Raw genomic sequence first — 25,720 nt, 5'->3', positions numbered from 1 at the left:
GAGCACGGCAACTGTTACTGGGGACTTTGGTTGACTGTGGGGGACTAGGTCTTACCTCCGCTTGTTCACACATTTTAGGACTTGGACAATTAGAAATGGATTCAATGCCTACAACTACATCTTTGTCAAATCTGCTATGGTTGTGCATCTAATACAAGTGAAGGTGGTGTTTTACACAGTTTCTTCTGTGGGAAATATGATGTTGTATATTGATTATTCTCGTGAATTCTACAAGGGAAAATATGTGAATCAGCCCTATTGGATAAGTATAGACCCCTGCAGATCTACACCAGAAATCCGGCATACGAGAGTATAGCCTAATAGGGACACTGTCGGGCCTAAGAAATTCGCTGCAACAGGTTATCCACACCACTTCTACATGGTCCTATTTTGGCACTAAGACACTGGGGAAGGGGGGGGGGAGAATCTCCAGGATACTGCCAGGTGTGCTCTCCACGCAGATGGCTTGGTCGGCCTGTTGAGTGCGATTTCTAGAGCCATGTACAAACAGCGTCAGACAGAATACAAGTAGGGCTCCTGCATTGCCTAAAACCATGGAAGGTATGAATGCTATATCATACTATCTACTGTTCATGCCTTCCATTCCTCGGGACATGTACTGAAGGCAATGCACATGCTGTACTTGCTATGTAAAGGAGGATACTTATTCCTCCAGCAACAGATGGCTTCCCTCTGAAATTCTAAAGCTACCTATTTATTGTGCTGAAGGAAGTATAAGATGACACATAAGCCTCTTGATACACATAGTATAGGATTCTGAAGTAGATTGCTATGTCTTTTATAAATTGTACAGCCATCTTCCAAACTTCAGTGAGCACATTCTCTTCTGAGGAAAGCAAAGATTAAAAAAAAAAGCAACCAAATATTTATCTTGTCTCTTGCTGCTGCCAATGACACACTTATATAGTCATTTTCACTGTGTGTATTATATCCTTTATAGCATTTTGTATCGTTGTCCAAGACAGTTCCCATGACTTCACATGTGATTCTAAGATTCTACCTTATGCCAAACAAGGTATATAATCTACACCATCGGCACTAATATTAGGATTGTTTTCATTGCCCATAACAACCAATTAGAGTTTTACTTTCATTTCTTAAACTGTTTTGGGAAGATGAGAGCCGAGCTCTGGTTGGCTACAGGGACAGACAGCTTTACTGTAAGAAATTTTGATAAAGGAGGCTATATGTCTTCACCAAGCCCTCGTACACATCCATATGAAAAATTAGAGTTAGTCGTCACTGCACAACTCCTACCTGAATTTCTAAAGGTACCATATTTAGAGAGTATCGTACCATGTAGCGTTCTATACTGGTAACACATGAGTTGGTGTTCTGTATGGTACTGCATTTCTTACTTGTAAATCAGTTCCCCCTTACCACTAATTTAGCGGGGGTTGGTAACCTACAGAAGTTTTACATGGATCCATTAACAGAAACACGTTCATACACACAAGCAAGGCCACACCCGTACCTCTAATGAGCCGAGGTGAGGCGGCCGCCTCAGGCAGCACTTTCAGAGGGGGCGGTGGTTTCACCATTTTTTTTACTTTTTTTTTTTTTTTTTTTTTTTAAACTAGCCCAAGGCAGGCCACTCTGAAAACAAATCTAAGCGACCCTGTCCTGGGCTAGCTTAGACCTCTATGTCTCAGCGCAGGCGGTGATGATAAGACATCATCATGCCTCCTGCGCTGAGATTCAGACGTCTTATGTGCGGCTGGGCTAAGAAGAGGTGGTGGCAGCGGCGCGAGGCTCCATCAAGGGATCGCAAGGTAGGCAAGTAACATATTTTTTGTTTAATAGTATCCCCAGCAGGTAGCGGCCTATTTACCTACTTCCCCGGGCCTGCTTATGGCCACCCCCCGCTCCCCTTCTGTTATACGATATACTATATATATACTATATACAGCAGAAGAGGAGAGCAGAAGCGGCGGTGAGCAGGCCCAGCCCGCGAATCCCGACAACTACCACTATTATTATACTCGGGAGGTCTTTTTAGCAAGGCTAGGTTCACCCCTGCACACAAGGGGTAAGGAAACCTTGCTAGGATAACATCATATTACATAAAACCTTAGATACCCACAATTTACAATCATTGACACTTTTAATATTGATTTTAATATGAAATACAAATTAAAAAGCCCCCCCCCCCAAAAAAAAAAAAAAAAAAAAAAAAAAAAAAACCTGGTATCCAAGCATGCACCAAGCCGCATAATAAGAGGATTATGCTGTGCGTCAGCAAGGTATGATTCAATTAAAGCAATGCATGACAACTGTGTGACAACCCCCTGGGAGCATCAGGCTCAGTGGACTCATGATTCTTGTATTGGGGTCAGTGTTCCATAGTATAACGATATACAATTAAGAATAGTATAAAAATGTGGATGCAAAATAGTAATAAAAAGCAGGGTATTGGTAAACTTGAGGCAGATTCCTTTTCGATTACAGCATCTTAGGAATAAAAGACAGAAAAAGTCCCTTTGTGTTTTAACAGCAGGAACATGGCACGAGACTTGCTTGCATTGTCTATGCCCACACATTCAATCTGAGTTTCTGGAAAGCACTGCAGATACCATGCATACTAATAATCCGACACTATAAACACAATGTCATAGTAAATAATACAGAACCACAGCACACCAAAATCATGAATTTTTGATGTTACATATAAAAGCCACTAGTCTGGGAAATGAGCATCCTCCCAAATATTCCATTCCTGCAACTCAAAAGGATATTACATCAGGGAGGAAAATGCAGGGTGGCAGCACGAGGGCACCTGCAATATAGATCAACGCACGGAGCAAGCTGCGTTTTACACGGTTTTAGAGATATATGCAGCGTTTGGAACAACCTCTACGGAATGATCACTGATGCACACCCACCACGATGACCATAAATGGGTAAAAATAAGCTTCAGATTGAGATCACAAACATATCACACCTCTAATAAATAACCCCATAGGTTCTAAATAGACTCACTAGTCACCACGTGGAGATCGATTGTTTCACCCTTTAATTGCCAGAGCATTTTTTTTTACTCCACGGATGCTGGCTGCTGTTATCCACATGGTACTTCTGTATATAGATAGCTGTCACTGCCATTGTTGCAGTAACTTAAGTGTAAATGTGTAATCCATTGAGAATTCCTACAATACATGCATTACATTCCTCATCACCAGCAGAAAAGCCTTATTACCATCTGCACAATCCTCGTACCACCAGTCCAGTTGATAATAATCCTCTTCGATAAATTTCTGCATAGTCAGTGTTCCTTACTGCATCAAGGAATAGACTGTCCACAGCCTTTCCGAGGTCAGGTGAACCTCAGCCAGGCCTCTCTGCTGTGATCCTCATCTGGTGTAAAGGAAGACACATAGGACTGGGACACGACAAAAAGCATCTTCTTAGGAAGCAGACAAAGATGAGGAGAAAATGGGAAGCTAAAATAACGGGTTCAGAAGCCTGCAGTAGATCTCAGTGGCAGCATGCTGTAATAAAGAAGCAATGTAGAAGCATCCTGGATGGGAGTTGACATGGTTGTCCTATCAATAGGCTGAGACGGTGACGTCAGGGGCACACACCACCACTTGCCAGCTATACAGCCTTCCGCTTAGGTCCTGCATATCACTTAGCTTAGTGGTTTCCATAGAGACTGTATGGCCGGGAAATGATGCCGAGGATATGGGGAGGTTTATAACTAGATCAGATTTAAAGGAAGCTTATGGGAAATTAAATGAATGCTCTTCCTTTTGACAAACAAGAACAGTCATTTTCAGCTTGTTGATCCCAATTCTCTATATGATATGCATTCAATTAAAAATAAAACAAACAAACAAAACAAAACACACACCAACTCATTCCCAGACTACATAAGGGAAGAACAAACATAGATAACCATATCTAACTGATCTAATCTTCATAGGCTGACATTTCTAGAAGTTTAACTGAAGTTTCTGGAGGAATTCATTCAGGAACGTTAATATTATATAGCTGAGGACCTGCTGACACATCTTAAGAAGGTTACAGCTATATCAGATATTAGTCTCCTGCCCGATAACCTGTTGACAATAACAAAATCATGGTGGGGTTTCCCAGACCTTAGAAAAATCCTGCATTCATGGTCGTACCAATTGGCAACAGATCAAGACAAAGTCACTGTCAAAACTGTCATGATAGTTAGAGAATATCTTTAAAAGCACTACAAGAATCTTAAATTCCTTACACATTACTGTGTCCCACTTAGAGAATGTTGTCATACAGTTAATAATGCTACAGATTTTTAGCACCAGAAAATCCACACCAAAATGCACCAAGCTGCTGTTGTCCCTGCAGAAATGCTGGGAATTGGCTGCCAATTTCATCCTATAAATTGCTAAGGGTTTAATCTGCAGATTTATTATCCACACCACAGATCATTTTCTGTTGAAGAATTAGTAAAATCTCAATCATTTTCCTAGTACTATCTGTTTCAATTCCACAACTACAACAAAATATGTTGCAAATCGGAAACACATGAACATACCCCAAGGATGCTTTGACGCAATGTTTTACTTGGTCCAAAGATATACATCAGGAAAATTTCCGGAGAAATGTCAGAGCTCACTACCATGACACATAAGACTGACCCCAACACTTACAAGCTTCAAAAAGACCTTGAAGACAACCTACAATAACACTACTGTCACCACCATCCAAACAGCCTCTCCCCTCACCTTCTGTCTCTATCCCACTTCCCTCAGACTGTAAGCCCTCGTGGGCAGGGACGTCTATCCCACTGTACCCATTGGTCACTGTTCGTATTATATCTGTTTTATGTATTTTGTGTACTGTATGTAAACCCCCAAATGTACAGCACCCTGGAATTAATGGTGCTATATAAATAATGATACACATACACAGGAATCTGCCACTAATAGGCATCCATAGTAATGAAATGTATACTGTGCATAATAGTTTTGTATAGTTTTACTTTGTATGAGTCAGTAGTGAATACAATAGAGGAAGAAATGTCATCGGTACACCCATCTGAACAGGAGCAACCCCAAGCAAGGTTCAAGTTGACGCATCTGGGAGGGTAAAAGTCCAATGTAGCTCTGCTGGGTCATGGCATGTCAATGATCAGGCTACATCTAATTCAACATAAAACTGGAGAGAGTGGAAATGAAAAGGAACAAAACAAAAGTAGGTATTATCAAAGGTAGTGGTTTTTTGTTTTGTTTTTGTTTTTTACATAAAAAGCAAGAGGCTGACACACACAGATGGATATTCTTTTACTGGATTTTCCTGTCTGCATACTATGCTATTCCATACTGCGCAAAAAGGACACTTATCTGTCCTCCAGCAGGTGAATGGGCTCCTACTAATATATTTGATGTTTGCATTAGGAACTTTTTGGGGGCCCAGGGCAAACAGACACTGTATAATGCAGTGAGAAACGCAACTTACCTTATGCCTAAAGCAATCTGTCTTACGATCATACTGCAAGTCCAGAATAATAAAACTGTTGTTAGGGTTGGTCTGACATCAACAGATCACTGGTATAAATAACTTCTCTGTGCTATTACTAAGCTACGTTTTGTAGACATAATTACACGAATATCCACACGTCCAATAAGAAATAAGTTAAGAAATAATTCTTAAAGGTAAATTAATATAGCACCTCATTCTACGACCGCCACTAAGTGAAATGAATAAACTTTGATTTAAAGGGATTCTACCACTAAAACACATTTTTTTCTAGTTACCACGTCGGAATAGCCTTTAAAAAGGCTATTCGTCTCTTACCTGTGGAAGTGATCTCCGCCGCGCCGTTCGTTCAAAATACCGGTTTGTACCGGTATGCTAATTAGTTCTCTCGCAGCGATGGGGGCGTCCCCATTGCAGCTCGAAAACCGACCGCAGCGCCGCCTCTCTGGTCTTCGGTGTCCTCCCCTTGCCTCTTCAGCGTCTGTCGGACGCCTGCGCAGTATGCTCTCTGTTCGGCGAAGCTTGCCGAACGTACTGCGCATGCGCGAAAGTGCGGTCCCAGCCATAGTGCGGGCACCGCACTTTCGCGCATGCGCAGTACGTTCGGCAAGCTTCGCCGAACAGAGAGCATACTGCGCAGGCGTCCGACAGACGCTGAAGAGGCAAGGGGAGGACACCGAAGACCAGAGAGGCGGCGCTGCGGTCGGTTTTCGAGCTGCAATGGGGACGCCCCCATCGCTGCGAGAGAACTAATTAGCATACCGGTACAAACCGGTATTTTGAACGAACGGCGCGGCGGAGAGCACTTCCACAGGTAAGAGACGAATAGCCTTTTTAAAGGCTATTCCGACATGGTAACTAGAAAAAAAAAGTGTTTTAGTGGTAGAATCCCTTTAAGATAAAGCAAATAGCTAAAGGATAAGCAAACAGTGAATGGATAATGATACCAGACGTAGAGGTAAAGAATGGGTTTACCACTTTTCTCAATCACATTCACCCGTCCCCAGTGCTCCAGTGTTCTGCAGGAGTGTTCCGGCTCTTCTGCTACTTCGACTTCTAAAAGTGAAATTGCTCACTGGCCATGACATCATGGATCCCTTCCACTGAAGCTGCTGATTGGCCACAGTGGTCACGTGTGGTGGGGACTTACGACACAAGACACCACTGGATCGAGAAGACCAGACTGTGATGGGAGGTACTGGAGCACCGTGGAAAGGGAAGTATGATTCTCCCCCTTCCCCCCCCCTACGGCCCCAGATTATTTATAGATTAGACAGGTTATCCATCCTGATAGCATAGGTTACAGAAGAATTTCTAAACTACTGAAGGTTCCAGTGAGCAGTGTTGGGGCTATAATCCAGAAGTGGAAAGAACACAATTTCATCATAAACTGGCCACGACCAGGTACTGCCTGCAAGACTTCAGACAGAGGAGTGAAAAGAGTTCTGATAAGAGTTGTCTATGAGCCAAGGACCACCTGTGCAGAGCTACAGAAAGACCTGGAAGCAGCAAGTACAATTGTATAAAAAAAAAAAAAAAAACAAATCAGTAATGCCCTCAACCTCCATGGCCTGTATGCGCGCTCACCACGCAAGACTCCATTGCTGAATAATAAACATGTTCAAGCGCATTTATAGTTTGCTCAACAACAATTGGACAAGCCTGTAAAATACAGATGAGACCAAAATTGAACTCTTTGGTTGCCATAATACACACCATGCTTGGAGGCCAAAAGGCACTGAATATCGCCCCAAAACACCAGACCAACCGTGAACATTATGGTGAGGGGGTGTTTTTCAGCATACGGCACTGGCAAACTTCATATGATTGAGGGAAGGATAAATGGACAAATATACTGAGACATTCTTGATAAAAATCTGCTGCCAACTACCAGGATGATGAAGATGAACCAAGGGTGGACATTTCAGCAAGACAATGATCCCAAACTCACAGCCAAGGAAACTCTCAACTGGTTTCAGAGAAAGAAAATAAATCTGATCACCTGACCTGAATCCAGTAGAAAATCTATGGAAGGAATATAACATAGTGTTTGTGTAGAAGAATGGGTCAAAATCGCATCTGGGCAATACATGCCACTAGTTTCTACATACAGAAACAGTCTTGAAGCTCTCATCACCAACAATGGCTTTTGTAAAAAATTATTAAATAAATTTCAGTAAGAGTGTTCAATACTTTTTGTCTGTATCATTTCTCATTATTACATATAACAATCTATGTGTATAGTTAGATTTGGATAGAATAGGATTGTTACCGACATCTGGGGAGAGTTTCAGGTCAATAGTAAATATTATTTACTTAGAAAACTGGTGTTCAATAATACTTATTTTACCTGCTGTACGTATAAAAAAAAACCCAAAATGACATGGCAGGATTTCAGGCTTCATTTCTGTGTGAAAGGAAGCAAGAATTATTATAAATGCCCCCTACCTAACGTCCTTTCAGGAAAACTGCAAGGTTGGTGTAAAATTGCCAGATTTACACCATTGCTACCAATTTTTATTGCAAGAGGAATATTAAAGGTCTCAAATCTGAAGTCTGTGGCTTTATGTCAATTTTCTGGCATAGTGGCAACGATAAATCTGACAGAATGTGTTCAGTCAACACTAAAACTAATGTGTATGCCAACATTAAGCTCTGAAATAGGACACGATTCTCAGATTAGATACATATAAGGTAAGTCAGTGTTTCTCAAATCCAATTTTCCAGGTACCCTCAACAGATCATGGCACGGTCAATACCTCCATTGCCGCAGGTGTCATCTATGGGGTATCCTTAGAGGGATTCTACTTCAGCAGGGGCTGATAGTGGTTTTTGTTTCTTCAGTGCTTCATACGAACAAGGATTTGACAGAGTAAAATGTCAAAGAGGAATTGATGCCCAAAACACATTGCTCTCCAGGTATCCAGGATGTTTGGACATGGCCTTATTGTAATAACAATTTAAGGACTATTAAAAAATAAAAATAAATTAAGGACACCGCCTTTTATAAACTATTCCAAGCACAATAAGAATAACTCCTGCATTATTCTTGTTAAAACTGACCTGCATGAAGTGGATACCCACAACTTGTTGTTAAAAAAATAATTTAATAAAAACAAGTATATATAAAAAAAAAAAATAAAAAAAATCAGGAAACCTCCATAATTTGTGTCTTATAGAACACTATTAAACATACTAGAATAGGCTTCATAAGCATTGCAGTGAAAAATACCTGTCACTTGTCCCTTATCCTCGGTGAGTTTCAATCCTCATGTGCGGCACCTAGAACACCATACTGGAGCCAGCTAGTCTAACAGGACTCCACATAGGCACTGCGCCAGCTGCACTCAATGTCAATGTCAGATTCACCTTGTGGCTGCACAACTAAGCTAACACCCAAGATTACGGTATCAAAGACAGTAATGGTTTTCTTCTGTCTCAAGGTCAACTACAGTAAAATGAATATACACCATTGAAAAGAATAAATAAAACAGTCACCCTTCAATACTTGGCACTGTTGTGAGTAAGTGATCGGTTACATTGGAGCTACTGGATAGTCTGAACTCTGGCTGTGGCATCCACAGCTGTGAAGTCACCAGGGGTACCTGTAACTTCTTGCTTACAATGCATAGTACTAGAAAGTTCTTGTAAATACAAATTTTTCTGCACATGTTACTGGATATCTCAATTCACCTTCAGTTTCTTCTTGCTGGAGATTCCCAACTATATTCCGTAAAAGGTAGCTAAGTTTTCATAAAAAGCTGAAATGGCTGCAGCACATTTCACATTTCTCTCTCAGAATGGATGTGTGAACATCCATTACTTCTACTACTGGTTTTACATACAATTCTGCCAAAAATAACTGTAAAATAAACAAATAGTTGAGAAAAGCTCAAGTGACTGCGCAGGCATGCAAGTCTGACCCCAGCCGGAAGAAGAAGATGGAAGAGGTGGTTGCTGAAGAAGAGAGGCATCGCTGGAGAGAGTTCTCTCGCAGAATTAGGGATGCCCCCAGTGCTGTTTGAGTGCTGGGGCCCGCCAGTGCTGCGAGAGAACTCATTTGCATTGCGACAAAAAATTGATTTTTCACCAAACGGCGGGCCGGAGACGACTGATAAAGGTAGGAGACGAATAGCCTTTCTTAAGGCTATTCCCACATGTCAACTAGAAATAAAATGAGTTTAAATGATAGAATCCCTTTAATGTAGCCTATATATCATTACCAGCTGCACTAGTGTGGGGACATACTATAGCATCATCCATTCTCTAACCACTGGTGGTTTTACATGTGTTTAAGTGAAACAGCAATGAATTTCATCTTACTCTCATTGCAGAATGTGTGGCTTTGCTGTTACTGCACAGCCTGCAATGATATCCTTATCTTAAAACTTAAAAGAGGTGGTCTGGGCAAAAAATGATTTTTTTTTTTTTTTTTTTTTTTAAAAAGGTCTGTTAGTGCTATTAATGGGTTAATAAATGCACCAAAATACCTTTTGTAGTGTTGTGTGTGATTTCTGTGAGCTCCTGGCATCTTCCGCATTTGTTTATTTGGTGTAGCTTCCACTCTAGCTCCCTCTCACCTCACTCCCCCTTCCTCTCTCCCTCCCTTACACCCCTTTCTGTCTTTCTAGCTATCCTGCCCACTACTAGCCCTTCCCATCCCAGCATACTTACCTTTCTTCCTTCCAGATTTGCGGGACAGCTCCTCCCTCTTTTCTTACTGCCGATACACAGAACAGTCCCAGCACTGCTCTGCAGCCAAATAATCCTCTCTCTGCTGCGCAGGTGTGGGGTGGATGGGTTGCGGGGAGAGTAGTAAGTGACATTCCATTTCCAGAAACGGAACATCACCGGTAACCAGAAAATGTCTCTGGGGTTACCCAGGTAAATGGGTAAATATGCATTTTTGATTAAATTATGTTAATTTAGAAAGTAGGCGGGGAGGAGGGTGTTTAGATTAGTCTAGAAATTGGCTTTTTATCCTGGAAAACCCCTTTTAACATTCTTTTACTTACACTGAAGCGAAGCGACTTGTGGCTTGAGGGCTTGATGCGGCTAGTCACATCCAGGTACATTGTGTGTCCATCACACTTACAGCAAAATCCTGCTGTATAATCATCTAAACTTTATAATGATATCCAGTTTCTAATATTGTTGGTCTACAAGGAATTAATTGCTCTTTGTATATAAACATTACCAGGAGCCATGCTATTCTAGAGCAGCTGATCAGCATGAGTCCCAGGTCTTCGACCCTCCTAGATCTAATAATGCTGACCTATCCTAAGGATAGGTCATTATTTTCACTTCCTAAAAAGTGAACACATCAGTGACCCTGTAAATTAATTGTTGATTTACTTATTTATAAGGTGAAAGCACCTATGGCCCCGTCACTGAAAGACGTTATGACTAGGGTTGAGCCAATCTTGAGATTTCAAGATCGTTTTTAAAATCTGATTTCCGATCATTTTCCATTTGAACCCGATCTTAATGCAAGTCAATGGGATTTTTTAAATAATCGGAGATCGAATTTTAAAAACGATTCTATTCACTACACAACATGGAATCCAAAAATTGAACGCTTTAATTTTTAGACTCCACGCTGTGTAGTGATTAGAAAATCCCCCGGCTACTTAAGTCCCCCACTTACCTACACAGAAGCACTGCCAATCCACGCTGCTCTCGCTTCTCTTCTTTCTACTGCGCATGTTTGCAGAGCACCGTATGTGCCCCCGCCTCCGAGGCTATTGTTACTGATGCTGGGAGTAAGCGGGGCTTGTTGTGGCTTAGAAGAGTGTGGGCGGGTACAGTACCTGCCCACACTCTCCTAAGCCACAAGCCCCGCCTTCTTCCTAGGTCTGTAACTAACCTGGGAGCTAGGGGCGCGCACGGACCGAGAAGATGCAAGAAGGGGAGCGGCAGCGTATCTGTGTAGGTAAGTGGACTTGTCTATCGACTCTTTTGCTTCGTCCCTGCTTTAACGTATACTCAGCTCTGCTACATCTGAGATGTAGGTCTCAGATGTAGCAGAGCTGATGAGTATACGGTAAAGCAGGGACGAAGAAGAAGAATAGATAGACATGTCAATGTACAATAATGCAGCTGTAGCAGAGTTGAGGATACAGCACAGCAGAGAGGAAACAGAAGAGTAGATACCATCTACTCTTCTGTTTCCTCCCTGCTATGCCGTAGGAATGAATGGACGCAGCCGGCACGCAGTGGTTAAGTGGCCGGACGCCGGCACAGGGTGTGTGCCGGCGGCATCCATTCATTCCTAACATTGTTAGCTTTTCCCACAATGCTTGGCCAGTAGCAAAGCATTGTGGGAAATAACCTCTGACCTCGATCCTGCCTAAAAAGATAGGGATCGGAATTCGGATCGCGATTGTGAAATTTACTCGATCACCGATCGGAATCCGATCCCGATCGCTCAACCTTAGTTATGACCGTAACTGGAACACTGTGTGGCAGCACACTTACCATCTGGTTTCAGACCCATTGATCTGTGACAATTTAATCTGAATGATGTAGTTTGGGAGAAAAGTCATAGTCCCTTGGTTTGGGATACATCATTAGAAGCCAGATCTGGCAGCATCTGGTGTATGTGCAGATGATGCAGATACTCGTACACCTCACTTCATTGTACATGAAGTAAATTCTGTCCAAGCTGGTTTGTATTGATGCAAGGCATGATAGACATATCAAGATTATTTTGCTAAAATCTCAAAAGACTTATAAAGCTCTCATTCACATACATTGTCAATAAGTGGATTCTGGTGTAGAATCTGAGTAGATGGACAGTAAGACACCATGACATGTAAGGTGGGCCTGGATTTTATCGGGGATCTCTGCAGAGTGTAAACAGAATACTGAAACATACAGAAAGGACAAAAAAGCAGCCAAGCATCTACTGTTATATGGCTACATGGCATCAATTCTACAACTTCTTGTATCCATCAGAAAACATGAACACAACATCCCCCTGGAAAATGTAGAAAAATGCAAAGGGTACATTTGAGGACCTGAAATGATAGCCACAATAATGGAACCTCTGGCATAGAGATCCATGAACAATTGTAAAAGCTGTATTTGAATGATGTACGTTTCACATGGTGGTAAATAAGGGTAGAAAGTGTTGTACAATAGGAAATGCATACATTGAATATCATACCGTCATATTTCTAGAGACACGTGTAATGTATGATACATGTATTGCAATCTATGATCAGCATTACACAAGGATATTAGTGAAGAGTGACACAATATCTTACGTTATCTGAACCTTAACAGCTTCAAGGTTATAGGAACATGATACGCATTGCAGGCTGCACTGGGAGGATCTGCTGCCTGGAAGGAGTGATCTAGATATGAGCTGGATCTAATTATATTTATCCTGTGACTTAACACTTATTCACACCGATGAGGTCTTTGTAATCAGCCAAAAATAAATCAGGATTTCACTAAAAGCAATTTTATACAGAGCAAATCTATAACAAAAAGAGGCATTATCATCTTATATTATACGCCATAAAATATATACATGTCACAAATTTAAGGCAGGATGCTTTCAAAGTTAGCTTTGTATGCGAATGGATAAGAAACATAGAAAGCAATGTATATGCAAAGTTAAAGATTTAGGTTATAAAACTAGACTATTGAGCAGATTGGGGTCAGAAACAAGCCAGCTCCTTTTCAAGTAATAGGCGCAGAGCCCCATCCACTGTATAGCGTTAGCCTAGACAAAACACACCAATGCTATTTGGTTTTGCATGGAAAAACGGACACGAATAAAGTTGTATGAATAGCACATTTGGGTGCAAGTTGAACCTACAGTGGGGGGGCAACACGGTGGCTCAGTGGTTAGCACTGCTGCCTTGCAGCGCTGGAGTCCTGGGTTCGAATCCCGCCAGGAACCACATCTGCAAGAAGTTTGTGTTCTCCTGGTGTTTGCGTGGATTTCCTCCCATTCTACAGAATCATACTGATAGGGAAAAAAAAACAAAAAACATTGTGATCCCTATGTGGGGCTCACAATCTACATTAAAAAAAAAAAAAAAAAGTTGAACCTACAGTGTTTAGCAATAGAGATGAGCGAACACTAAAATGTTCGAGGTTCGAAATTCGATTCGAACAGCCGCTCACTGTTCGAGTGTTCGAACGGGTTTCGAACCCCATTATAGTCTATGGGGAACATATACTCGTTAAGGGGGAAACCCAAATCCGTGTCTGGAGGGTCACCGAGTCCACTATGACACCCCAGGAAATGATACCAACACCCTGGAATGACACTGGGACAGCAGGGGAAGCATGTCTGGGGGCATAAAAGTCACTTTATTTCATGGAAATCCCTGTCAGCTTGTGATTTTCGCAAGCTAACTTTTCCCCATAGAAATGCATTGGCCAGCGCTGATTGGCCAGAGTACGGAATTCGACCAATCAGCGCTGGCTCTGCTGGAGGAGGCGGAGTCTAAGATCGCTCCACACCAGTCTCCATTCAGGTCCGACCATAGACTCCGCCTCCTCCGGAAGAGCCAGCGCTGATTGGTCGAATTCCGTACTCTGGCCAATCAGCGCTGGCCAATGCATTCCTATGGATTCCTATATTCACACTCGGCTCTGCTACATCACACACTCGGCTCTGCTACATCAGATGGGCTGACCGGCACATCAGATGTAGCAGAGCCGAGTGTGCACACTCTGCTCTGCTACATCACACACTCGGCTCTGCTACATCAGATGGGCTGACCGGCACATCAGATGTAGCAGAGCCGAGTGTGCACACTCGGCATTGCTACATCACACACTCGGCTCTGTATATCAGATGGGCTGACCGGCACATCAGATGTAGCAGAGCCGAGTGTGCACACTCGGCATTGCTACATCACACACTCTGCTCTGTATATCAGATGGGCTGACCGGCACATCAGATGTAGCAGAGCCGAGTGTGCACACTCGGCATTGCTACATCACACACTCGGCTCTGCTATATCAGATGGGCTGATTGCATGGAAATCCCTGTCATCCCTGTCATTGCATTGGCCAGCGCTGATTGGTCGAATTCCGTACTCTGGCCAATCAGCGCTGGCTCTGCTGGAAGAGGCGGAGTCTAAGATCGCTCCACACCAGTCTCCATTCAGGTCCGACCTTAGACTCCGCCTCCTCCGGCAGAGCCAGCGCTGATTGGCCGAAGGCTGGCCAATGCATTCCTATTGGTAGCAGTGCTGAGCCAGTTCTGCTGAACTACACCGTGTGCCGGTCAGCCCATCTGATGTAGCAGAGCCCAGTGTTCTCTCGGCTCTGCTATATCAGATGGGCTGACTGGCACACGGTGTAGTTCAGCAGAACTGGCTCAGCACTACTAAGTCTCTGCATTCGCATAGGAATGCATTGGCCAGCCTTCGGCCAATCAGCGCTGGCTCTGCCGGAGGAGGCGGAGTCTAAGGTCGGACCTGAATGGAGACTGGTGTGGAGCCATCTTAGACTCCGCCTCCTCCAGCAGAGCCAGCGCTGATTGGTCGAATTCCGTACTCTGGCCAATCAGCGCTGTCCAATGCATTCCTATTGGAAAAAGTTTATGTCACAAAAATCACAATTACACACCCGATAGAGCCCCAAAAAGTTATTTTTAATAACATTCCTACCTAAATAAAGGTTATCCCTAGCTATCCCTGCCTGTACAGCTATCCCTGTCTCATAGTCACAAAGTTCACATTCTCATATGACCCGGATTTGAAATCCACTATTCGTCTAAAATGGAGGTCACCTGATTTCGGCAGCCAATGACTTTTTCCGATTTTTTTCGATGCCTCCGGTGTTGTAGTTCCTGTCCCACCTCCCCTGCGCTGTTATTGGTGCAAAAAAAGCGCCAGGGAAGGTGGGAGGGGAATCGAATTTTTTTGGAGTTTGCCACGTGATGTTCGATTCGAATCGAACACATCGAACACCCTGATATCCGATCGAACATGTGTTCGATAGAACACTGTTCGCTCATCTCTATTTAGCAACAATAGACTGCATACAGCAACAGACAAGCAAATAAACTATGTACATATACAATTTACTCAAGAGACAGGCCAAAGTCTACAGTCACCAAGTACAACAGACAAACTGCAGAGCTAGGGATTAAATAGTAAAGTGAGCTTGACTTCAGCACAAGCTACCGGGATAGTCGACAGACACTGTCATAGGCAAAGGCTTTGTGTACAGTAAGCATACTGAGTTTTGGAAACAATAAAAGACATCGGCAGCAATTCATAACCTGAACTATAATGGTCTCTTCTCCTGGGCTAACCGAGAGAAATTGGTGTGTCTTAAACTTTACACTTGTGTTGTGAAAACAGCCCTGAGATCCCACTGATTTATAGTGTAATGAGGGCCGGCAGGTCAATGACAAACATTTTTACAGGAAAATTTGGGGACTTGCATGCAGCATTATTTATCCTGTCATATAAAATCTGCTGGAAAGCTCTGAAAGAAAGAGAAGGGAAGGAGAACTATATTTTAAAGGAACATTAAATTAAATCAATATAGGGTGTACAACAGTACCACACATCAATGCCGGCAAGGAGCAGGATTCGCATATATATATATATATATATATATATATATATATATATATATATATATATATATATACACACACACACACACACACATACATACATACACATATCTTCTTTTACAATATAGAGATTAAGCACTATGATAAATATTAGTGCAGAACCACATTATTGGAATACACAAAAGGTGCAGTGAGCACTTCCCCAGCTTTAATATATAGAGGGGGATCCTAACAAATATGTAAATTAGGTATTGGAGATTATGGCAGATTACAATTTTAGTATAATTAAAATTCCAACATTTATCTTGTACTCCTCACCTATGGACTTTCTCTAGACGCCCAAAGAGTTGTCATATATTGTCAGCTATCTTGAGATGTCCCACTGACATGAATACTAATCCAATTTAAAAAGCGGTTACCCACAGAAACTAGTGGACCCCATTATAGTGGTTTCCGCCCGAAAAGGGTGAAAAAAATTGAGAGAAAAGCGCTGTATAGGCACCATAGTGGGTATTTCACAGCAATGCTTCCAGGACACCAAACTGTACAGGAAACTACAAGGACCCATTCACTTAAACAGGATCATGCTGAAGTTACCTGCACAGCAGGTGACCAGGGTTCCAGTGAAGTGGATACTACACTGGGCCTGCGCTGTAGTTTTTTATTTCTTAGGATCATTCAGACCCTAATCCATCACTTTGTAAGAAATAACCAACAAATCTTTTGTTTTATTTTGCATATTTTATTCCTCCAATGACATTCAAAAGCTAAGTGTTTTAGTCTGTCACAATTGTGTCAACACGGTACAGTGTGTAGCTACAGCTAAAATGATGACAAGAAAGTGATCTGTGTAGTGGAGATAACCTAGTTTCAGAGTAGCAAGAAGCAGAATTCTGAAAATAGCTTTCCATGTGAATGGAGAGAAAGGAGCAAGAATCAATCAGCACCGAACAAGAAAAGCCAAGTATCTGCAACACCGCTAAACATCTTAGGGATTAAGCTAGCTATATAGAGATGATGCAAACATACAAACTAGCTTTCCAAAGTGTCTGAGCCCCAAGTCAAAGATGTTACAAAAGAGACCATTTTAATCTCTCTGAATGCCATCTATCTCTATGCTAAAACAGCTGCCCATCCAAAAAGAGTTCCTCTTTTATTAGATTACTCAGTAATGGTTTGTTGAAATGTCTTCACACCAAAAAATTACAGAGGTGGCTGTATAGAGGATAAACAGCTGATCTGAATATGGAGACCCCTCCAATACTGAGAATGAGGGTTCCTTTACCCTCATTATGAATGCAGCCAGGCTGAACGTAGGACAAGATGCATCCCCGCTGCCATTCACTGAAAGTGCCAGTCAAACCCCTGATGGTCAGCAACTATCCTGTCCTATTGACAAAATATACATACTCTTCATAACATATCTCCTTTAATATAAGTAAAACATTATTGAATATTATGGCATTGGATTTATTCAAGTCTATGAAATGCGAAGTATAAATATTATAATATACAATATACAGACCAGAAATTTGACTTCTTTACAACCTATTGCATAATATTAATTTTTTGACCACAAAAATTCTCGAACAATATGCAAGTACTCACGGAAATATTTCAAGGTCTCTTCAATCTGTTCAGTAGTCAGGTCAATGTTAGCATCAGGAGAGATGAGTGGGGTTTGGAGCCAGTCGTCGTGGTCATAGCCATAGATGGTGTCAGCTCTTAACTTGTAATGAGGCAGCTGCTCTTCCAGCAGACTGATGATTTCAACTTCCGGAAGGTCAGTACTATTGCACACATCTGTATCAAGAAAATAAAAAGGTATGAGATTGTTACAAAACATTACCTGGTAAAGTTATAGAAGGTGAAAAGTCAGGAAATGGGAAAATGGGGTCTACACAGGATGGTCAAAACGTGAAAAAACAAAAACAAATTGCATGAACATTGATTTAAAGAGGACCTTTCATCAGATTGGGCACAGGCAGTTCTATATACTGCTGGAAAGCTGTCGGCTTTCCCGATCTGTGCCCGGTGTAAAGCGCTATCGGTCCCGGTAAAGTAGCGCTTTACAGTCAGAAGGGCGTTTCTGACACTTAGCCAGGGACGTCCTTCTGCCCAGCAGCGCCTATCACGCTGTACTGTGTGAGCAGGGAGGAACACCCCCTCCCCTCCTGATAACACTTGTCTATGGACAAGCTGTGTGAGCAGAGGGAGGGGGCGTTCCTCCCCGCTCTACAGCACAGCGCGATAGGCGCTGCTGGGCAGAAGGACGTTCCTGGCTAAGTGTCAGAAACGCCCTTCTGACACTAAAGCGCTACGGTAACGGGACCGATAGCGCTTTACACCGGGCACAGATCGGGAAAGTCGACAGTGCGCTGAATTCACTGCACTGTCAGCTTTCCAGCAGTATATAAAACTGCCTGTGCCCAATCTGATGAAAGATCTTCTTTAATGTTTATGGAAGTTTTACTGCATTCCTATCACACATCGTAGTCTTGGTTTCTTTCCTTCAGATATACAATTTTAGTCCTTGTGTACGCTCAGCTGTTTGAGCGCCATACACACTATTGCTTGGACTTCACCTCTTCCGAATGCTGTACTCTGTATGGCATTCGGCCAATCAACGCTGGTAAATGCATTCCTATGCCGAGTTGCAGCAGTGCTGGCCGTGCGCTCAGCACTGCTAAACCGGAGAAGCAGCAGAGTTGAGTGTGCAGCAGGGTTCAGCGCACACAGCTCTGCTACATCTATGATGCAGCAGAGCAAAGTGTTCCGCAGGGTTCAGCGCACACATCTCTGCTACATCTCTGATGCAGCAGAGCTGAGTGTGCAGCCAGGTTCACATCTCCGGTGTAGCAGTGCTGGCCATGCGCTCAGTTTGGCTGCATCTCCGGTGTAGACAAGCTAAGCGCACGGCCAGCACTGCTACATCTTGGCATAGGAATGCATTGACCAGCGTTGATTGGCCGAATGCCATACAGAGTACAGCGTTCAGCGAATCAACGCTGGTTCTGCCAGAGGAGGCGGAGTCTAAGATCGGTCCACAGCAGTCTCCCATCTGGTCTGATATTAGACTCCGACTCCTCACATACAAACTTCTGGCAGAACCAGTGTTGATTGGCCGAAAGCTGTACTCTGTATGGCATTTGGCCAATCAACGCTGGTCAATGCATTCCTATGGGAAAAAGCCAGCTCCTGCATATCACAAGCTGACAGGGATCCCGACGTAATACAGTGACTTGGGCATGTTAGATACCCCCCAGGCATGCTTCCCCTGCTGTCCCAGTTGCATTCCAGGGTGTTGGCATCATTTCCTGGGGTATCATAGTGGACTTGGTGACCCTCCTGAGTTGAATAGTGGTTTCCCCCTAAACGAGTATTTATTCCCCATAGACTATAATGGGGTTCGATGTTCGATCGAACAGTCAAGTATTGAGCGGCTACTCGAATTGAACGTTTCACTGTTCGCTCATCTCTACTAATGATGTTAAACAGGCACATCAGAAACAGAAACGTTAGCTAGTTACTATGATTTACAGTAAAATGTGAATTAATATAGTTAACAGTACATGCATAACAAGAAAAGTATGGTTTGTAAAGGGAGTCTATCCCAGAACTTAACCCCGCAATTAAACAGGGTCATATGAATCAGACGGCATTTTCCTCTGTTCCTGATTTATGGTCATTTTGTCATTATGCAAATGAGCTCTTTTAACAAACAAAGATGTTGCTACTTAACTTTTGGAGCAACAGTAACGCCCTCGTTGCTCCAAACAGCTAATTTGCATATTATGAGAAATGGCCACAACAAGGCAACGGAGGCACTGATTCACAATGGGAAAACACGGTTTGATTTGGGTGACCCTAACATACGTGCACAATTGCGTGATGTGCTGGGTTTGTGTGTCAGATTCCCTTTAACAGACATGGAAAAATTTTATTGTACAGTATGAGGCACAAATCTGGATTATAACTGAAAAACCCAACAATGAATAAAAGAATTTTCTGACCACCAGAGGTAATAAATATTCTCATACTTGAAACACAAGTCAAGCTGAAAGCGTAACCTTCAGGTGTTTCAGATAGAAGCTATTAGTAGAGATGAGCGAACAGTGTTCTATCGAACTCATGTTCGATCGGATATTAGGCTGTTCGGCATGTTCGAATCGAATCGAACACCGCGTGGTAAAGTGCGCCATTACTCGATTCCCCTCCCACCTTCCCTGGCGCCTTTTTTGCTCCAATAACAGCGCAGGGTAGGTGGGACAGGAACTACGACACCGGTGACGTTGAAAAAAGTAGGCAAAACCCATTGGCTGCCGAAAACATGTGACCTCTAATTTAAAAGAACAGCGACGCCCAGCTTCGCGTCATTCTGAGCTTGCAATTCACCGAGGACGGAGGTTTCCGTCCAGCTAGCTAGGGCTTAGATTCTGGGTAGGCAGGGACAGGCTAGGATAGGAAGGAGAAGACAACCAACAGCTCTTGTAAGAGCTAAATTCCAGGGAGAAGCTTGTCAGTGTAACGTGGCACTGACGGGCTCAATCGCCGCAACCCAGCTTTCCCAGGATCCTGAATGGAATACACTGTCAGTGTATTCCCGTATACCCGATATATACCCCGATACCCGTTCCAACGGTGTGCCCCCCCACCTTCACCCCAGAAATACCCTGCAAGTCCCCTAGCAATAGAATTGGGGCTATATACACCCACAATTTTTACTACTGGTATACAGTGCCATTGTCTGACTGGGAATTCAAAGAATATATTGGGAATACAAATACCCTCATTTCTTGCTACTGCCATATAGTGCCAGTTTCTGACTGGTAATTCAAAGAATATATTGGGGTTACGTGCACCCACAATTTTTACTACTGGTATACAGTGCCATTGTCTGACTGGGAATTCAAAGAATATATTGGGAATACAAATACCCTCATTTCTTGCTACTGCCATATAGTGCCAGTGTCTGACTGGGAATTCAAAGAATATATTGGGGTTACGTGCACCCACAATTTTTACTACTGGTATACAGTGCCATTGTCTGACTGGGAATTCAAAGAGTATATTGGGAATACAAATACCCTCATTTCTTGCTACTGCCATATAGTGCCAGTTTCTGACTGGGAATTCAAAGAATATATTGGGGTTACGTGCACCCACAATTTTTACTACTGGTATACAGTGCCATTGTCTGACTGGGAATTCAAAGAATATATTGGGGTTATAAATACCCTCATTTCTTGCTACTGCCATATAGTGCCAGTTTCTGACTGGTAATTCAAAGAATATATTGGGGTTACGTGCACCCACAATTTTTACTACTGGTATACAGTGCCATTGTCTGACTGGGAATTCAAAGAGTATATTGGGAATACAAATACCCTCATTTCTTGCTACTGCCATATAGTGCCAGTTTCTGACTGGGAATTCAAAGAATATATTGGGGTTACGTGCACCCACAATTTTTACTACTGGTATACAGTGCCATTGTCTGACTGGGAATTCAAAGAGTATATTGGGAATACAAATACCCTCATTTCTTGCTACTGCCATATAGTGCCAGTTTCTGACTGGGAATTCAAAGAATATATTGGGGTTACGTGCACCCACAATTTTTACTACTGGTATACAGTGCCATTGTCTGACTGGGAATTCAAAGAGTATATTGGGAATACAAATACCCTCATTTCTTGCTACTGCCATATAGTGCCAGTTTCTGACTGGGAATTCAAAGAATATATTGGGGTTACGTGCACCCACAATTTTTACTACTGGTATACAGTGCCATTGTCTGACTGGGAATTCAAAGAGTATATTGGGAATACAAATACCCTCATTTCTTGCTACTGCCATATAGTGCCAGTTTCTGACTGGTAATTCAAAGAATATATTGGGGTTACGTGCACCCACAATTTTTACTACTGGTATACAGTGCCATTGTCTGACTGGGAATTCAAAGAGTATATTGGGAATACAAATACCCTCATTTCTTGCTACTGCCATATAGTGCCAGTTTCTGACTGGGAATTCAAAGAATATATTGGGGTTACGTGCACCCACAATTTTTACTACTGGTATACAGTGCCATTGTCTGACTGGGAATTCAAAGAGTATATTGGGAATACAAATACCCTCATTTCTTGCTACTGCCATATAGTGCCAGTTTCTGACTGGGAATTCAAAGAATATATTGGGGTTACGTGCACCCACAATTTTTACTACTGGTATACAGTGCCATTGTCTGACTGGGAATTCAAAGAATATATTGGGGTTATAAATACCCTCATTTCTTGCTACTGCCATATAGTGCCAGTTTCTGACTGGTAATTCAAAGAATATATTGGGGTTACGTGCACCCACAATTTTTACTACTGGTATACAGTGCCATTGTCTGACTGGGAATTCAAAGAATATATTGGGGTTATAAATACCCTCATTTCTTGCTACTGCCATATAGTGCCAGTTTCTGGCTGGGAATTCAAAGAATATATTGGGGTTACGTGCACCCACAATTTTTACTACTGGTATACAGTGCCATTGTCTGACTGGGAATTCAAAGAGTATATTGGGAATACAAATACCCTCATTTCTTGCTACTGCCATATAGTGCCAGTTTCTGACTGGGAATTCAAAGAATATATTGGGGTTACGTGCACCCACAATTTTTACTACTGGTATACAGTGCCATTGTCTGACTGGGAATTCAAAGAGTATATTGGGAATACAAATACCCTCATTTCTTGCTACTGCCATATAGTGCCAGTTTCTGACTGGGAATTCAAAGAATATATTGGGGTTACGTGCACCCACAATTTTTACTACTGGTATACAGTGCCATTGTCTGACTGGGAATTCAAAGAGTATATTGGGAATACAAATACCCTCATTTCTTGCTACTGCCATATAGTGCCAGTTTCTGACTGGGAATTCAAAGAATATATTGGGGTTACGTGCACCCACAATTTTTACTACTGGTATACAGTGCCATTGTCTGACTGGGAATTCAAAGAATATATTGGGGTTATAAATACCCTCATTTCTTGCTACTGCCATATAGTGCCAGTTTCTGACTGGTAATTCAAAGAATATATTGGGGTTACGTGCACCCACAATTTTTACTACTGGTATACAGTGCCATTGTCTGACTGGGAATTCAAAGAGTATATTGGGAATACAAATACCCTCATTTCTTGCTACTGCCATATAGTGCCAGTTTCTGACTGGGAATTCAAAGAATATATTGGGGTTACGTGCACCCACAATTTTTACTACTGGTATACAGTGCCATTGTCTGACTGGGAATTCAAAGAGTATATTGGGAATACAAATACCCTCATTTCTTGCTACTGCCATATAGTGCCAGTTTCTGACTGGGAATTCAAAGAATATATTGGGGTTACGTGCACCCACAATTTTTACTACTGGTATACAGTGCCATTGTCTGACTGGGAATTCAAAGAGTATATTGGGAATACAAATACCCTCATTTCTTGCTACTGCCATATAGTGCCAGTTTCTGACTGGGAATTCAAAGAATATATTGGGGTTACGTGCACCCACAATTTTTACTACTGGTATACAGTGCCATTGTCTGACTGGGAATTCAAAGAGTATATTGGGAATACAAATACCCTCATTTCTTGCTACTGCCATATAGTGCCAGTTTCTGACTGGGAATTCAAAGAATATATTGGGGTTACGTGCACCCACAATTTTTACTACTGGTATACAGTGCCATTGTCTGACTGGGAATTCAAAGAGTATATTGGGAATACAAATACCCTCATTTCTTGCTACTGCCATATAGTGCCAGTTTCTGACTGGGAATTCAAAGAATATATTGGGGTTACGTGCACCCACAATTTTTACTACTGGTATACAGTGCCATTGTCTGACTGGGAATTCAAAGAGTATATTGGGAATACAAATACCCTCATTTCTTGCTACTGCCATATAGTGCCAGTTTCTGACTGGTAATTCAAAGAATATATTGGGGTTACGTGCACCCACAATTTTTACTACTGGTATACAGTGCCATTGTCTGACTGGGAATTCAAAGAGTATATTGGGAATACAAATACCCTCATTTCTTGCTACTGCCATATAGTGCCAGTTTCTGACTGGGAATTCAAAGAATATATTGGGGTTACGTGCACCCACAATTTTTACTACTGGTATACAGTGCCATTGTCTGACTGGGAATTCAAAGAGTATATTGGGAATACAAATACCCTCATTTCTTGCTACTGCCATATAGTGCCAGTTTCTGACTGGGAATTCAAAGAATATATTGGGGTTACGTGCACCCACAATTTTTACTACTGGTATACAGTGCCATTGTCTGACTGGGAATTCAAAGAGTATATTGGGAATACAAATACCCTCATTTCTTGCTACTGCCATATAGTGCCAGTTTCTGACTGGGAATTCAAAGAATATATTGGGGTTACGTGCACCCACAATTTTTACTACTGGTATACAGTGCCATTGTCTGACTGGGAATTCAAAGAGTATATTGGGAATACAAATACCCTCATTTCTTGCTACTGCCATATAGTGCCAGTTTCTGACTGGGAATTCAAAGAATATATTGGGGTTACGTGCACCCACAATTTTTACTACTGGTATACAGTGCCAATTTCTAACTAGGAATTCAAAATGCGCAAGGCTCCCGGAAAGGGACGTGGACGAGGCCGTGGGCGAGGTCGGGGGAATGGTTCTGGGGAGCAAGGTAGCAGTGAAGCCACAGGGCGTCCCGTGCCTACTCCTGTGGGGCAGCAAGCATTGCGCCACTCCACAGTGCCAGGGTTGCTTGCCACATTAACTAAACTGCAGGGTACAAACCTTAGTAGGCCCGAGAACCAGGAACAGGTCTTGCAATGGCTGTCAGAGAACGCTTACAGCACATTGTCCAGCAGCCAGTCAGACTCTGCCTCCTCTCCTCCTATTACCCAACAGTCTTGTCTTCCTTCCTCCCAAAATTCCGAAGCTTTACAGAACAATAACCCAAACTGTCCCTGCTCCCCAGAGCTGTTCTCCGCTCCTTTCATTGTCCCTCAACCTGCCTCTCCACGTCACGATTCCACGAACCTAACAGAGGAGCATCTGTGTCCAGATGCTCAAACACTAGAGTCTCCTCCATCTCCGTTCGATTTGGTGGTGGATGACCAGCAACCCACCCTCATCGACGATGATGTGACGCAGTTGCCGTCAGGGCATCCAGTTGACCGGCGCATTGTGCGGGAGGAGGAGATGAGACAGGAGTTGGAAGAGGAAGTGGTGGATGATGAGGACACTGACCCGACCTGGACAGGGGGGGATGTCAAGCGGGGAAAGTAGTGTGGATGTTGAGGCAGGTGCAGCACCAAAAAGGGTAGCTAGAGGCAGAGGCAGAGGTCAGCAGCTTAGGCGAAGCCAGGCCACACCCGGAATCTCCCAAGATGTTCCAGTTCGTACCCAGCCCCGAAAAACTCCCACCTCGAGGGCACGTTTCTCGAAGGTGTGGAGTTTTTTCAAGGAATGCGCCGAGGACAGATATAGTGTTGTCTGCACAATTTGCCTCTCGAAATTGATTAGGGGCTCTGAGAAGAGCAACCTGTCCACCACTTCAATGCGCCGTCATTTGGAATCCAAGCACTGGAATCAGTGGCAGGCAGCAACGGCAGGACA

General features: G+C 42.8%; 1 protein-coding gene across 8 annotated transcripts in view; it reads right to left on the bottom strand.

Moving 5' to 3' along the window:
• TRAK1 (trafficking kinesin protein 1) overlaps positions 1-25,720 on the bottom strand; it is a 146,157-nt gene that overhangs the window by 69,623 nt on the left and 50,814 nt on the right. For 3 of the 8 annotated variants that reach the window (XM_075271246.1, XM_075271241.1, XM_075271243.1), the window contains one exon: positions 17,654-17,848. Coding sequence is in view for 7 of the 8 variants with exons in the window: in XM_075271241.1 (XP_075127342.1) it covers positions 17,654-17,848 (195 nt within the window). In the remaining variant the exon portion in view is untranslated. Of the gene's footprint in view, positions 1-3,000; positions 3,187-3,217; positions 3,681-17,653; positions 17,849-25,720 lie in introns of those variants that run through there. The other 5 variants (XM_075271247.1, XM_075271248.1, XM_075271244.1 and 2 more) reach the window with 4 other exon arrangements.

The sequence above is a fragment of the Leptodactylus fuscus genome, chromosome 4 (assembly GCF_031893055.1).
Source record: "Leptodactylus fuscus isolate aLepFus1 chromosome 4, aLepFus1.hap2, whole genome shotgun sequence".
NCBI classification, from domain to species: Eukaryota; Metazoa; Chordata; class Amphibia; order Anura; family Leptodactylidae; genus Leptodactylus; species Leptodactylus fuscus.
This window is presented reverse-complemented; position numbering and strand designations above follow the sequence as displayed.